Consider the following 16,622-nt stretch of genomic DNA (forward strand, 5'->3'; position numbering starts at 1 on the left):
CCTGATTGTGTTTTACTGTAGAAGTTCAGATTGTATATGTCCTGCCTCTTTAAAGTATTTATGGGCCACTGGTGACCTTAAAATTTAGGCAAACAATGCTTTGGAAAGCTCCCATCCATATTTCCTACAAAGACTTTGGAAACATTGTGGGGGAGAGAGTTCCTGAGGAATCCAGCTGGGTTTTACGCAAGCCCTTAATGCATGCTGGTACAGGACACCAGATGACTGGTCATGTTAGATGCATCCAATAAACCCAACTGCTCTTTACTTTAATACCAAGCCTCAGCATATTACTCTCATTAAAGGCTTAATATGACCTGGAATGCGAGAGAAGAATCCAGGCTCATTCGTGCCACTCTTAAACTACATACCTTTTGAGGTGGATTCGTTATTGTCAGTAACCCAAGAGCCCACAAGGATTATAAGTCATCTTGCCTTCTCAGGGTTTGACTGGGTAACAAGAACCTCCAGAGAAGCAGAGTTTCAGCTGTGCCTGGCTGCTAAATCAAAGATGATAAATAGTAATTTCTTTCAACCATAAAAATCCATGACTGTTCATGAAGTCATATAATGATCTCACTGGGCTTACTTACCTGCCTTTCCATCCCCCACTACACTGCGAGGGCATGTTTTCCTTTCTATGAAAGGCAGAGGAAAAAAGCCACTCTCTCAGCACATATATCATTTTAGCATCTCAAAACTGCATAGAAAGTTGAGCACCATAGTTATACTAGCGTGAAGAGGAGTTGATAATTGTGCTTGTTTTCAGCTGCTTCAAGAGGGACTTATGCAAGTGACTTTTTCTGGAGCTGTTTTTGTAATGTTGGGTATTTCGTTTTCGTTATGGGGGAAAGACCTGTCCCATCTTGGTCTAAGCACTAAAAGCGGTGAGACTCATATGTGCAGTAAGGCCTCTCAAGGTAATGGTAAGGACCTTGGCTGTAGGTTTGGAAGTGACAGGCAGCCAATATAGAGTGCACCATAGCATTGGTGTGATGTATTTGCAACTCTCCATTTTGTTTAGCTGCTTGGTAGCAGACAATTGGACAAGCAGCTTGACATGGCCTCTTTTATTTGTCATAATGCAAATTTAGGGCTAAATGTTTTGGCCCCATGGACCAGGTGAAAGGCACAGAGCCCAGTCTGTGGGCTGGACAGGGCCTTGTGCCAACCCCACCCACCAGCCCTGCATGCTGGGATATGTCTCTGCAGCAGTTGCAAAGAAAAAGGAGCATTTCTGGCTACTGGTGCTAGAGGTAAGAACATGAAGGAGGATGACCTGTAGACAAAAGCATGAAAAGAAGGGCGAATGATTCAACATCAATGCTAGAAATAAGCAAGTCTCCATGACTGGGGACTCCTTGGTAAGAAGGATCAACTAACTTGCTACCAGAGCACATCTGGAAAACAGAGACATGTCTTGATCCTATAATTACGAGGAGCAAAATATGTGATGGGAACCTGCTGCGGACAAGGACCCTGCTGGGAGTGGCAGAGTCCACTGAACATCTTTCATGTTGAGAATAATGATACTGCAAGATTCCTGCTGGGATCAATCAGATGGCTAGATTGGACTGGTGAAGATGCTCAGAAGTGGAAGTTCAGGTGACCTTCAGCAGATCACTTCCCACCCCTCGAGGAGGGTGAAGGCATGATAACGAAGATCAATAGATAGCCCAAGGACTTGTGCTTTGAGGAAGGCTTTGGGATGTTTGACCACTAGGATACTTTCATAAGTTTTCTGGGGAAGATGCGCGCCACCTAAGTGCTTGGGGTAATTGGTTTCTGGGGTTGACTGAAGCTGACATGACCAACAAGTAGGCTTGGCAGGATTCAGTTTTTATCGACAAACACCGATTTCACCTCACACTCACCCATGGAAAAATATTTCCATTGGTAATAATTGAAATTTATAAAAAGGGGACAGTGGAGAAAGGGAAATGGAAAGGCAAAGGGGTTAGAAGAAAACAATTGAGTCTAATGACTCAATTAAGCAATTAGCTGCTTGTTTACAGTTGGGGGTGAGGTGGGGGGCAGGGAAGCAGGCTGGAGGGAGAAAAGAGGCTACTTAAAACCCCTACCCAGAAGCTAGAGAGGAGAGGGGAGAGAGTGAGGGTTAAGAGTATCTGAGGCTCCAGTTTGGCAGTAGGGTCCTGCCAGGCCCTAAGCCATAGGAAGGTGGGAAGTGGGGCGGTGAGCAGCGGGCTGAGGGTGGCTGCCACCTCCCCCAGTGTTTCCAGAGCTCTGAGAGTGCCACTGCCTTCCTCTTCTGGTCCCTGCCCCACCTGGCTCTTGCCTTTTGAATGAACAAAGTGATTTAAAACAGGTAAGATTTATTGATTTATGGATATTTACTTTTTATATTTTGACATGTGTGCAACCTTGAAAATTTATATCCATTAAAGTCAAAATAAATGCTTAAAAGTTAAACATCAACTTTAGCCATTGAAATTACAAAAAAATTAAAAAATGAAGTGGAATTCTGCCAAGCCTACTGATAAGAATAGTTTTAACCTGAAAAATGAGGAGAATGAGTCTCTCCTTGACCCTTTCTCCAAACAGGGAAGAGGAAAAGTAAGTAAATAAGGATGCAGCAATGATGAAGGAATGTCATTGGGAAGAAGGATGAACAGCAGAAAGAAAGAAAGCGTGATCAGTTAGAAACAACTGCAACATTTGATGAAACAAATACCAGGAGCCTAGGCAACAAAATGGAGGAACTAGACCTATCAGGGTAGGATATGAAACTGGGCCTTGTAGGGAAAGCAGAAATTAGGTGGCATAGCAAATATGACTGGAACACAGGTATAGAAGGGTGTGTGCTGCTCTGGAAAGATAAAAATAAAACTAGAAGGGATGGCTAATGCAATAGGCTATTGGGGAAATGGAAAGAAGAATCCGTTTGGGTCAAAATCCCTCTGAGGCAGCATGGTGAAAGAGGTTCTGCTGGGATAGATTTGGGAGTCTGCTCTAGGCCCTCCAAGGTTTGATTTGAATAGGGATAGAGAAGTCTATCATGGTATTAGTGAAGTCAAGTGGAGTGAGGAGCTCATTTGAATGTGGAGGAGGCCAAGTACTCCTATAACTTCATGGTTCTTAACCTTGTTAGACTCAGGACCTCTTTGAAAATGCCAGATCTTAGTTTTCACTCTACAGAAAAAAATAACTGAGTCAGATTCTTCTGTTGCTAAGAACTCAGAAAGCCCACAACAGGTCAGAAGGTTCCTAACACTATGGATGTCTATTTGAAATCTCTGGGTTTCTTCTGTGAATCGTGTTGTAGGTGTTTGTATACCTAACAGTGCTAATAGTGTGTGGATCTCACAGCACCCCAATGTACTGGGGCACCCTGGTTTAAAATCACTACTATAAGTCAAAAATGCAAAACCTGTCTGAAATGGATATCTTAACAAAGATACTGGAGCAAGGAGGAGGAAATTGTGGAGAAGGGCTCTGGACCTGACTAGATGAATAACCAAAAAAGGTACTGGGAATGAGCAGAGAACCTACAAGGAATAGAAGAAAGGACTGATCAGCAAAGAAAACTCTTAAGAGTCAAGAAATGTAGGGGAAAAATTGCACAAAGTGAAGCCAAGTTAGATCTTGCAAACAACATTAAAAGGAACAACAAAAGGTTATTCAGTGGTATTTTTTTTTTTTTTTGGCCCAAAGACACTGGAGAGAGAACAAGGAAAGAAGAAATGGGGCTGCTACACATTGAGAATTGGGAAGAGGTAAATGGAATGGCCCACAAAGTAAACAAAATCCACTGCCTCTGTTATCAAGAAGATTGATGCTAAACATGGGGCAAAGGCTGGATAGTTCATGGAGATAAGGGCATAGAAATAATCTTAACTGAGGTGGAAGCATAATTCAGAGAACCTTATACAACCAGGTTAGGGGAATGGATAACATCTATCTACAAATCTTGTAAGAAATGGCACCTGAATGTGGGTCTGCCAGTAAGGAGTATGGACAAATTTAGGCTGGTACCATATATTCAGAGAACACTGTATTTGCTCAAATCTAAGATGAGTGCCCTCCCTCCCTGGTCAGCATGAGGTGTGAGGAGTAAGCCCCTTGTCATAGATTCGCATAAAAAATGAAGGCAGGGGGCAGGCACCTGCTGTGGCTCTGACACTAGCCCTGAGCCCAGGTTGAGGCTAGTCAGACCCATAGCAGCCTCCTGCCCCTCCATCTGTAGCTTCTGCACCCCCTCCCCCAGCCCTTCTCCCTCCCCTTACTGTCAGGTGCAGCTAAGCTCAGGTTGGGGCTGGATTCCTTCCCAGGCACGGAGCACATGGAAACTTCATCCTCTGCCCAGGTAATCGGCAGTGCTGACACGGCTGCATGGCTGGCAGGGGCTACACTTCTACCTACTATGCTCTGGAGAAAGAACAGAGCCTAATCATCAGCATTTCTTAGTAAGGGGGGAGGGAGGGACAGCAGAGGCAGAGGCTGGGGATTGTGAGGAGGAGCAGAGGCTGTGGAGAGCTGGAGGGGCGGGGGGTGCTGGTGGCAGGGGGGACAAGAAGGCTGCAAAGGGAAGAAGTAGGGAACAGGGCAAAGGGGCTACCTGTTCCTTCTCCCCCCCCCCCCCCCCCCCCGCTTCCCCCCACCACAGCTTTCCCTGCTGTAGCAGTGGGGGGTGGGGGGAAGGATGAATTCAGGACAATCTTCTGATATTTAACTTTTATACCTGGAAAACTATAACTCACATTATAAATTTTCCCTATATAGAATCTAATTATTGTGGGGATGTCTTAAATTCGAGGTCATCTTGGATTCAAGCAAAACAGGAGCTTTTGAAAGTGACGTAGATACTTTTACCCCAAATCTCTACTCTGACAGCTGAACCAGCCTATTGCTGATGTACCAGCCTGTACCCAGAATTGCTGTATTTCCAGTGCGTGGCAGAGATTATTTCAGAAATGGGCTCAGAGAACAGCCTGTACTGCCCAGGAGCCCTGTGAGGCCATAGTTCCCTTGGAAGACGGCCACCCTGAACTTCTTACAAACATTCCCTTCCTGTCTACCAGCCTTTCTGATGAATCAAAGAAAATGAGGGTTGGAAGGGACCTCAGGAGGTCATCTAGTTCAGTGTTTCTCAACCCATGGGTTATGACCCAGAGGTGGGTCACAGGAACATATGAAAGGGTCATGTAACCTCCAGGTCCTTTTCTGCAGAGCTGCTGCCCAGCCAGTCAGCCTCCATCCTGTACTGGTGCATGGGATTGTTCTGTCCTAAGTGCAAGACTTTGCAATTGACCTTATTGAAGCACATGAGATTTCTTTTGGCCCAATCCTCCAATTTGTCTAGGTCACTCTGAATCCTAGCCCTACCCTCCAGTATATCAACTACACCCCTCAGTTTGGTATCATCTGCGAACTTACTGAGGATGCAATCTATCCCATCTTCCAAACTGTTAATGAAGTTATTGAATAAAACTGGCCCCAGGACTGACCCCTGGGGTGCTCCACTTGATACCAGCTGCTAACTAGACCCTGAGCCATTGATCATTACCCTTTGAGCCTGACAATCCAGCCAGATTTCTATCCACCTTACAGTCCATTCATCTACCCCATACTTCCTCAGCCTGAATGGCCATTTAATCCATTTCCTGCACTATTTCCTAACATTTGTTTCAACAGTGCTGTCAGGCTGCCAGCCCATGGGGGTATGCAGCCCATGAGGGGTTAAATTGCAGTTTACAGGATTTGTCAGCCAGCTGACTGAGCCAGCCTGCTGCTGTACAGGCAGTCCTCGGACTTAGGACACAATTGGTTCCTGAAGACCAGGTCTTCTGCATGCTAAGTCAAAATGTTGCAACTCTGAACCAATTTTCTCATAAGAAACAATGTTACAAATGGGGGATTGGTTCCTGAACCAAGGCCCAATACCCTATTTTCATCAAAAATACCCCAGAATTTTGTACTTGATCAATTATAGATGAGTAATATAGCTACATTAATGTATTTTTATTGTAAATAGCAATTATATTGATTTGGAAGGATGTCTTTGAGGTGACTTTGCTGGACTTTTTAAAGGGTTCTTGGCTGGACTCTTCTCAGGAGTCTTGGCTGCAGGTTTTTCTGGAGTCTTGTCTGCTTTCCTAAAGGAAGTGTCCAAGAAAGTTTGGACAGATGTTCTCCAGGGAGATGAGTGATGCAGCAAACTTGTTTGCTGGCATGGCATTGCATTGGATCAAGTGTTGTAAGTCGAAACTGGTGTTGTAAAGTAAAAACAGGGTGTAAATTTTATAAACATTGTAAGTGCAAAATGTTGTAACTTGAAACATTGTAAGTCAAGGACTGCCTGTACTCTAAAACTTAGGTGGTGAACATCACTGCTATTCAGTCCTCACCCGTCCTCTTCCTTGCTGCAGAATTCAGGGTCTTTGGTTGCTGTTGGTATGGGGATGCAGGTGGGGAAAACCAGTGGCAGGGTTCACCCTTTGGATTCTAGAGCTGCACCAACAGTGGTTCTAGCTGTTGCCTTGCCAAACTGCTACCTTACTGCCAGAGGTGGGTTATCTGGCCTACAAACCCTGTGGTCCAGATGTAGTCCATGGAGCCAAATGAGTTGGACACTCCTGCACTACAGCAGAAAGGACCAAGAGAACATCAGACTCTGGAAACCTGTGTCCCTCTCTTGCAGAGAAGAACCCCTGGTCCAGCCCCTGCAAGAGAGGGGCACAATCAGAAGTCCTTCCCCCTACCATGGATTTACCTGGTCCCTGGAAGGTGCTCTTTCACCCAAACCTGCTTATGATCTCTTCGAAGTGCTGGCTCCCTGGTGCAGAAAATCCCCCTGCATATGTACATACTCAGTTACGTGCTGCGCTTGAACAGGGAACCTACACTTTGAAGCCACATTTCTCTCCTTTCTGTGCTCCTTCCTTTCATCATGCCTAAGGGAATATGTGAAGCTCATCTCCTTTAGCACCTGCTTGGCTGCAGATGACTGGTAGTAGGCTGTGTTGGCTGTGTACTGCAGGGAATTTGGTGCTGGAGTTGGGAGGGGCAGGCTAGATGTGGGCACAGCTGTATTCTCAGTATGTATTATATATGCATTTCCAAATATGTTTAATTAAAAGATGACAAGAAGTGAAACAGAAGCATTGCAGTACTGGGTTCAGTACTTCTTTTTCCCTGATCCTTATCCCCCAGACTGGGGAAAATCCCTCCTGTACAGCTGCTGGGATTTCTCTTTTGCATCTTTCAAATGAACATTGTGCTGGAAAAGATACCTGCCCAACTGCCCTGGAGATGGAGACTGGCTGACCCTGTAGGCCACCGAACAACCAGTATACCAAAATAGTCTGAGCCTGAAACCTGTCATAAAGGGGAAACCTCTCTATCCTGGCAACACTGTCCAGCAGCTTCTTAGTAGGGCTGCGTGAAGCTTCGGTCCGATTCAGTTCGGCTCAATTCAGTGGCTGAATCTCCAAATCGAATCGGAGGACCCTTTAATCTCTCTGAATCGAATCGGACATAGACACAGCTTTTAAATGTTTTTTCTACATACCTCTAGGTAGCAGGCGACTCATGACCACTGCAATGCTGGGGTGCATGGAGTGTCCCACAAATGTGGGGGGGCTCCCTAGCCTGCTTGGCAGCAGACCCAGAAGTGGACCAGAAGCGCTTCCAGTCCACTTCCAGGTCTGCCGGAGAGTGCACGGGGGGGGCTCCCCCGCATCTCCCCCAGCTCAGTGATTGGTGCCTCCTGAGTCTGGGGTGGGCACCTGGGGTCCCCCTGCAGCTGATTGCTGAGCCGGTGGGGCACTTGGGGGGGGGGGGGGTGGTATGTGGGCAGTGCACTCCCCAGCAGACCCAGAAGTGGACCAGAAGTAATTCCAGTCTGCTTCGATTTGCTGCCGAGCACATGGGGGCGGGGGGCTCCTGTGGGACACTCCATCTGCCCCTGCATCACAGCATTCACAAGCTGTGCCTGCTACCTCAAGGTATGTAGAAACAACATTTAAAACTGTGTCTATGGCTGATTTGCCGATTCTCCGAATCAGCATTGAATCTTCAGATTTGACCGAATTGAATCGGGGACAGTGATCCAAATCAAATTACTGTCCCTGATTTCAGGCTGAATCCGAATCGAATTGGGCCCAGTTCTCTCAACCCTCCTTCTTAGTTTCCTCTCTCAAATCTGGTACCTGAGAACTTAACCAGGTAACCATTTTAAAATGCTGCATTGCACCTACCGTTTGACATCTACAGGAACCAGAGAGAAACAGATGTGCCTCTCTGGATGCGGGTGTTATTGCAGCTTTGTCTGTGTGCAGGAGCAGCAAAGACACTGGTTGTTTCCTGGAAGCACAAATCATTAGCTTGTGGTATCCTTGCTGGAAGTCATCTTGGGGTTAATGTCCTAAGGTTGAGGTTCCCCCCAAGGCAAACCCATATGCGAAGCCATACCTCAGCACCTGAGTACAGATTAAGACAAGAGACACCATTAGAAATCTATTGCTCCAAAGATCTAAGACAGGGGTCAGCAACCCCCTGGCATGTGTGCCAGAGCATGGCGCGCACAGTCATTTTGCTTTGTGTGCGCCTCCAGGCAGATGGTGGGGAAGGGGCCGGAGCTGTGCCGCCACAAAAACTGGGCCCCTCATGGCTCCCCCACTATCTGCCCAGAGGCGCACACGCACCCGCCAGCAATGAGCAGGGCCGGGACTCTGCAAACCCTAGTGCAGTGGCTTGCAGCCTCTCAGTCGCTTGCTTTGAGCAGCCTGAGCTCTGTGGCAGGTGGCCAGATTGCAAGCCACTGCACCAGGGTCTACAGAGCCCCTGGCCTGGCTCATTACTTGCGGCAGGTACATGCACACCTCGGTGTGAATAGCGGCAAAGGGATGGGGGTGTATTGCCACAACAAAAATTGGGCCACTTGCAGCTTCCCTACTGCCTGCCCCTGCCATGCCAAGGTTACAAGTCAAGGTTGGGGTGTTTTTGGCACTCTGCCCAAAAACATTTCCAATCCAATATAGGAAGCAACTCAACAGCACTTGTCCTGCAATGTCTGCATCTTATGTCCAGACCTGCTCCCCTGTGCTAGCATGCTTGGCATTGACAGCTTGTTCCATTTGGGGATCTCCAAGCATAGCCCAAAGGTCAGCATGAACACCACCTGATAAGAGAAGTGGTCCAAGATCACCTAAGCCAGTCTGTGAGGGCTGCATAACGTGTTCAAGTGATCAGGATAATTCTCCTGGGTTTGTTTTCCTGGTAGAAAAACTTCCTCGGAAACACCTGAACTGACACTTGAATGCTGAGCAACTGAGGAGCAGACTGCTTGCAGTGCTGACCTGTGCAACCAGGTGGGGCCTGTGCATGTATCTCAGTGTGCTCTCCAGACCCCCTCTATCTGCCTGGAGAGAGATGGCAGCCCACAGGGTAGCCCTGATTTGCTGACCCAGACTGCTCAATGAGCCTGCGTCTCCCTGCAGCACAATGTGGGAATTGTGAAGGGTTATGTTCTGCTTCTTCCTCAGTCGGAGCAGTACAGTCCTGCAAGTAACACACTATCTCTCCTAGGGGAGAGGAGAGGGGAGCAAAGCACCCTGGAATGGTGGGGGACTGTGCTATGGCTCCTTCCAGAAGAAAACATGTACTGACATTTGGTCTTCCAGGAGAAACTCTCCTGAGAGTGACTTAACCTTGGTTGTGCCCAGGTTATTTGTCTCCTGGAGCAGCCATTTCTGCTGTGGAAGATAAATCCTGAATATCTGTACACTTGTAGTTGGTACTGGGAGAGCAGCAACTGTCCCAGGAAAAACTGAATGTCTGTACATGGCCCAGGTTTCCTCAATGTCTAACTTCATCCTCTGCAGCCTGGGGAACATGCTAAGGGAATTTAGGTTTCAAACTCAACACATCAAAAATTAAAGGAGCAATGCAAACCTTTAAACTGTTTTGTTTTAGGTTACTGGCAGATTCAGGAGCACACAACATGGTCACTGTTTACACTCAGGGTATTCTCACATTTATCTTAATGATGAGGGATTCTTTATTAAAATAAACAAAGCAAAACCAAATCAAATCAAATCCTGCCAAACAACTACTGTTTTGGCACAAATTCTGCAGTAACTTTCATGAAACAATATACAAGGTACTGACTACAATGCTCTTCAGGCTAATTTTATACCGAACCAATGAGTTAATACTTTACTACCACCTTTGGGAGACTACTTCTTTCTGAGCCTATGTGGGCTAGGAATGGATTTAATCTCATTTATCTTTAAACTCCCACCTATAATTTCTTTCTTTTGTTCTACTGAAGGAACCCTCCCACTTCATAGCATGCAACTAAGAAATTACCAAATGATAGGCAGACACAGTTTTAGAAATAACATTTTTAGTATTACAATTTGTTTCATAATGAAATACTGTTAGAGATATTCTATATTTGAACATTTCTAGCAAAATGCTTTTTAAAAAACGTAAGGCACTTTTTTACGACTTTGAACATTGGTTTTTACATGACTAAAATTCAGCAAGATGGCTGGATTGAAAACCTCTAATCCTTCAGTGTTCAGTACAAGATCAACGCTCTCGTTGAACAAGCAAACAAAGCCATCAATAGAGAGGTTTCCAAGGTGGAGTTATTCCTGCATTAGAGTGCACCCTGAAGAAGTGTATTTGAAGGATGTTGAAACTACTCAAGCAGAGCAGGGGAAAAAATCATCTGCCTGGTGTGAATAAGATGCATTAAAAACAGTTCTTTGAACTTGGTAACAAAGATGCATTGTGGGGATTAAGTTTCATTACTTTCATTGGATTAGACTCCTTCCATTCATTACTGCCAACAGGAGTAAGGAACAAAAAGGAGCCAATTCCTTCCCAAACAATTCAATCCAAAATTTCAAAGGCAGAAATGAACACGACAGAAAACCATGAGAAACTGCATCTGGCCACTTCAGAACTTGTTCAAATGTTCATTATTGACTTCTGCAAGTCTTCCCTCTTACTGAAGAGAAACATAAAAGAACTGGCAACTGTGTAAACTGCTTCCAGTCAAGTAGATATTTTTGCTTCTTTTAACATGATCCCGCTCTTCACATTAACTACCTTCATTCAGAAACTTACCATCAGCTCTTCTTGGCAGAGATGAAGGGGAAAGGGAAGAATGTGCACAGGACTCTCAACACAGCAGGGAATGCAGAATGATAACCCAGCTTTACATCTTTCTCAACTTAAAACTTTGTATCAAAAGGGGGAAATGCTGAACAGATGCAGCAATAAGGGAAAAAGTTCTGAAACAATGATTTTGCCTGTAGAAGGCAGAGAATGGGGGACTGCAGCCCACTAATTAACAGAATAGTTGTAACTGTGGCCAGGCCAAGGTCTATGTACCTCATGTCTCCTTTGCCACGGGAAGTGAAGGACAGAAAACAGGCTCCTCCTACCACCCAGCTAGTGCCATTTCAGAGCTTTCAGGATCTCCTTCCCAACCAAGCCTTGTACAGCTGGCTGCAGTTGTATTTGATTCTGGCTAAATTTAATCTGAATGCTACCCTACTGGGTTGTGTGCAAACAGATTTCAAAAGCCATGTAACACCTACAGCTTGGCTGTCACAGAGGGATGTGAGTGGAATCACAGTCACATGTGGACTTGAGAAGGTAAATTCTGGATTAGTCACTGATACTTATAAAAAAAAAAAAAAAAAAAAAAAGACCATTTCTTTCAAATTCTAGTTCTTTACAAGGGACATTTAGGGTCTCAACAAGCATACTTTCAGTGCTACCAGAGACTGAAAAGCAAGGACTTGATCCTGAATACCTAGGCAGACATTAACATTGCAAATGCTCTGTTTTTTAGGTCACATTAAGGGAAAATTGTGGTCTAGAAGCAGCGTTTCTCAACCCATGGGTCATAACCTAAAAGTAGGTTGCAAGAATACATTAAAGGGTCACAAACAAACTTTAAAAATGAATGCTCCTTTAAAGGAGAAAAACATGGGAAACCACAGCTTTTCCCTTGCAGGCTAGCAGAGTTCCAGCCTTTAAGGGGCTGCTTGAGGCGCCCCATACTCCACACACACACACACACACACACACACACACACACACACACACACACACACACACACACACACACTGGGGGTGGAGGCAGTGGTTTGGGAGTGAGGGGCACTGGGTCAGGACTGGCCATCGATGTTTACAAATGGGTCCTGGTACAAAAAAAGTTGAGAACAACTGGTCTAGAGTGTGTTTCTTCTCACTAAAGTTAATTACAAAAAGTAAATTATGAAAGTGCTTTAATAAAGTGTCAAACAGTTAAACAGAACAATTAACAAAGAGCTGCCAAAGATGCACTCAAACAGCTAGATTAATTTTCTGAAAGCCTGAGGAGCATACAAGTTGTTTGGAAGTAGGGTTTAAAAAAAACTGTACTAGTTTGTTTTGCATAGACCAGCAAATAACCTGCTTTGCTCCTATGTTCAAATGCAGAGCTGGATTTGTTGTATTTCAAGCTACCTCACAAAGACAGCTTTTTGGGAAGTATCAATAAAATGGCAGCTCTCCTTGTGGGAAACGCATCACCCCATAGGGAGACTTAGAAATCCCTGTCAGTTTCACACCGTTTAGAAATAAAGTTATTTCTCAATGTTTAGCTATAGTATTATAACCATTCTCTGCATTTTTCCTTTAAATACAGTTTGAGAAAACTCAGTGTACTAGCTGAACAATCCACCACATTGCATAAACTTTTAAACATTGCAATGAATGTAAACTAAGAAATACACAAGAGCCTGCACCATCAACTTGATGCCTGCACAGCCAGCTCAAGCACCTTGTCTTCTGTTTCTTCCCACTAGCTCTTCTTTTCATACCAGAAAGGTGGAAGAACACAGTGCTCTTGGCATTGTCCTATTCTGTACTTTCAATTTAAGGAAGCAGTACCTTTGGGAGGAAAAATAAAGTTTACAAAAAGCCATGCAACAAGTAGCTCTTACTTAACTAAAACCACTTTCCTATCTACTGGAAGACTGGCATCCTCGTATCGAGGGACTGCTGCCACCAACAGGCACTATCTTAACCATCCAGGTCTTGATTAAACAGAAAGATTAATCAAGAGTTGCCCATACAAGTTGCAGAGGTTTAAGAGCAGACTTGCCCCACTAGAATCAGAGTTCAAAGCACATTACTGGACAACACATTTGGTCCTTTGCTTGGAGGCACATGGCTTTGGAACTGAACTGACATCAAGTCTCAGTGAGACAACTTGTCTATATTTTGAGGCAAGATGCACCAGCTGCAATTAGAGAATCAGGATGGACTTAAAGAGGATGCAAACAGCAGCTCAGTATAAAAAGGCAGATAAATACCAAATAAGGCTCAGTTCTAAGGCTGTAATATCCACAACAGGACGGAGATCCCAAGTCTGAAGCAAAGGAAGGGTAACCAGAGATTAGAAAATCCACACCCCATAAAAAGAATTCTTACTTTGGGAGCTGTCTGAAAATGTAACTGGAAATCAAGGAGAGAGCAGGGTGCTAAAGCATGATACAAAGAAAAAAACCTCTGCTGACAAAGCCTTGAGTCCACACACATTCACAATATAGGTGTAATGCCATTTCTGATTTACTGCAGTGTTATGTCCTGGGGCAGTCTCCTTTGCTTCATAAGGTGCTTAGCAGTTCAGTGAAGTGTCGTGCTTTAGAACCCATTTAAACCACCCTCCTAACCAGAGCAGGTCCCATCTCCCCTTTTCAGGCAGAATTCTCAGAAAGCAGACCTTTGTGGTGGACTTTGTACCAACCACTAGCTCTGGAACACTCCTACATGTAGGTGCATCATTAAGTTAGTTCTTCTAAGTAGCATTGCACCAAACAATCCTACATTTGCTTAGATGATGTTCTGCCCCCATGTGACTTGACGGCAGTTTCTATAAGCCCCTCAGGCAAGACCCTCAGACTTTGCAGTTCCATTATTCCTTTTCTAACATGTTTCTTTTCCAGTCTTTTCTCCCTCAATCCCTTTTATCCAAGAAGAACTTTCTGCATCCTGTGTGCAGCAGCAATGGCTTCATCCTCTGAATCAGACTCGCTCTGAGAAGTGGAGCTCTGAGAGGCAGAGCTGCAGGGGGAGGAGCATTCTGGAGAGCACAGGTAGTGCATCAGTGGGAGGCGGTACTTCCCACAGAAGTCAACAAACTTGATTTGTCGGACACAGCTGTCGAAGTAGACACCTGCAAAGAGAATGAACATAGGGCAGATTTTAGAAAAGAAATGATGCCTCAATGATTTGGCTGAAAAAACTACATAATTTCTTATCCACGTACATCCACTTAAGATGGAATTAACCAGGAGAGGTGATGAAAAACATTGTAGAGGGGGAGGAATAAGAAAGACTTTGGAGAAGAGAAGGGAACAGTGTATTTGTGGACTATCACAGATTTAATTCTTTTTAGACTTAGATCATATGTAGCTTCTGGTAATTCATGTACTGACTAGATTTTATAGAAAAACAGGCAGTTTGCTAAGTCTCTGCACACCACAGATTTCATGCTGAGACCCAACAATCTAATCCTGCTACATTCCTACCAGTTTGCTTGTTTGTGAGCATATATTTGCCAAGTAGTCACTAGCATGACTAGGAGCAGGGCAGTGGAAAAAAAAATCAGGACACTTGTGTTCTATTTTCAGCTCTGCCAAAATTTCATTGCTGGTTTTGCAACTCAAGGGAAAATGGATCGATTTAAGCCTCATCTATAAAATGGAGATACTCAGCTGCCACCTGCTAGGGGTTGGAGAAAATTCTTAAGCAACTGGGATCTCCAGGTGAAAGTTTAGAAGGGCAAAAGAGTCTCTGGAAAAAGAAACAATGGATGATTCATTTCACAGCAAAGGAGATTTTTCCAAGAATTGAGAAAATTTCATGCTGGGAGCTGCCAAACATACCCTTAAACATTAAATCCATTTGCCCGCTGTACTTCCCTGTTTGACAGGCCCCTTCTACCAGCAGACAAAGGTGTGTATACAAATAAAAGCTCTCCCTCTCACTGCCCCATTTCTGTTCTGCTTGACTGAAGTCGTCATGCTGAGTTTAGATGCTATTTTCCATGGGAACAGAATGATGCCCTAACACACAATTATGTTCTCCTCTTGCAGAGAGGCCAATCTTAGACATGGACATTTTCAGAATGGATGGTCTTTTTAAAAATTCTATTTGGTTTGGAGCTAGCTCTTTCGAACTTTAACGGCTGCCTCCCCCGTCCCCCTTCTCCTGAAAGTGTGTATACCAGAACTGGAGCGTGGTGCTAGTTCATGGGGGAAAAAAACGAAAAGGAAAAAACAGTCAGAAGAGAATGAAACCTATCGACTGTTATTGTCTAAGCTACACACAACTCAGAAAAGAAGAAATTTCCCTTCCCTCTCCTCTCAACACATTGGGCCCCTCCTTCCTTCCAGCCATCCCATTTTGAAGTTGTCCTACATGGATGTAATATTTGGATGAAAAATGCTACACATGTTGTTTGGAACTCCTAAGCTTGCACAATACCTACAAAACCACTTGCACACATACATGTCTGCACATACATTATAGTGTTATATATAGTTTTTCAATCCAGAACAATGTCTTTAGTTCTGGCTGAACTGGTGTGATCTGCATTTCCTCCCAATTAGAGAAATGAATCTGCAAGGCAGTGAATCTTCCTAAGGACACCCCGTAACATAGTGCTCTTGGTTTGCTGGTTTTAAAAAAAAAAAAAAATTTCCCACCACATGTGGTAAACTGTTCTGGGATATATGCTTCAAGAAATGTCAGAACATACTGGTTCAGTTGCACTGTTTTAACAGGGTGTTCTGGAGATGTGCCCAAACAGTGTTTCTGCATTCCTATGAAGAGGTCTCAAGCCAGTGCTAGGGTTTTAAAGTGTCCCTGGAGGGATTTCCCCTGTTTTGGATAGGAACACGTAAGTTAAGAAACAACAGTGACAAAAAGTCACTGAAAGGATAAGCATATTCAAGTGCACCCTTACTAACAACATTTTTAACTGAAGACGAGAACAGCTAAGTGTAATCCACGTATTAATTCCGGCATAACTGTGGATATATACAATACCTGAAACACTCAGCAGGCATTTCCTGATACAGCAGCACATGCAGCTAGACTATGAGGGATGAGATAGTTATAAAGGGATGTATAATGAAATGAAAGCAGGGAGAAGAGTGGGAACTAGAGAGCAACCAACTTACCCCCACATTTGGGATTGGGACAGTTGCTGGCCAAGTTCAGATATTTGAGAAGATTCTCAGGGAGATCACTGGGACCATAGGGAACGTTGCGGGCTTTAATGGTTCGCCCAGCCAGTTCCTGGAGACTTGGGGGATTGTAGGTCAGGTCACGGACAAACCGAACGACCAAAGGGTTCCCACGCAAACTCAGCTCTTCCAGGTGAACCAGGTTGAGGATCTCCCGGGGGAGGTATGTCAACAGGTTGTTGTGGAGGCTAAGGGAACGTAGGGAATGCAACCTGAAGAGCAAGAGGAAGAATCCAGAGGAGCAAGCAAAACTTGTCTGCATTCATATTACGAAGTACAGCCTGCTTACCACACCTCTTGCCCATTTTTCTCTGAGTTCCCTCCTCAAAGCACAAAGTCATG

At 44.7% G+C, this 16,622-nt stretch overlaps 1 protein-coding gene across 1 annotated transcript in view; it reads right to left on the bottom strand.

Annotated features, from left to right (window-relative positions):
• Nucleotides 1–10,349: 10,349 nt before the first annotated feature.
• The window catches only part of LRRC58 (leucine rich repeat containing 58), a 30,499-nt gene continuing 24,226 nt past the window's right edge, over nucleotides 10,350–16,622 (bottom strand). The window contains exons 3-4 of the mRNA XM_059720503.1: nucleotides 16,215–16,492; nucleotides 10,350–14,203 (exon numbers count right to left, since the gene is read on the bottom strand). Of these exons, the coding sequence (XP_059576486.1) occupies nucleotides 13,995–14,203; nucleotides 16,215–16,492 (487 nt within the window). The 3' untranslated portion in view covers nucleotides 10,350–13,994. The remainder of the gene's footprint in view (nucleotides 14,204–16,214; nucleotides 16,493–16,622) is intronic.

This window comes from Alligator mississippiensis, chromosome 1 (assembly GCF_030867095.1).
Source record: "Alligator mississippiensis isolate rAllMis1 chromosome 1, rAllMis1, whole genome shotgun sequence".
Classification (NCBI taxonomy): domain Eukaryota; kingdom Metazoa; phylum Chordata; order Crocodylia; family Alligatoridae; genus Alligator; species Alligator mississippiensis.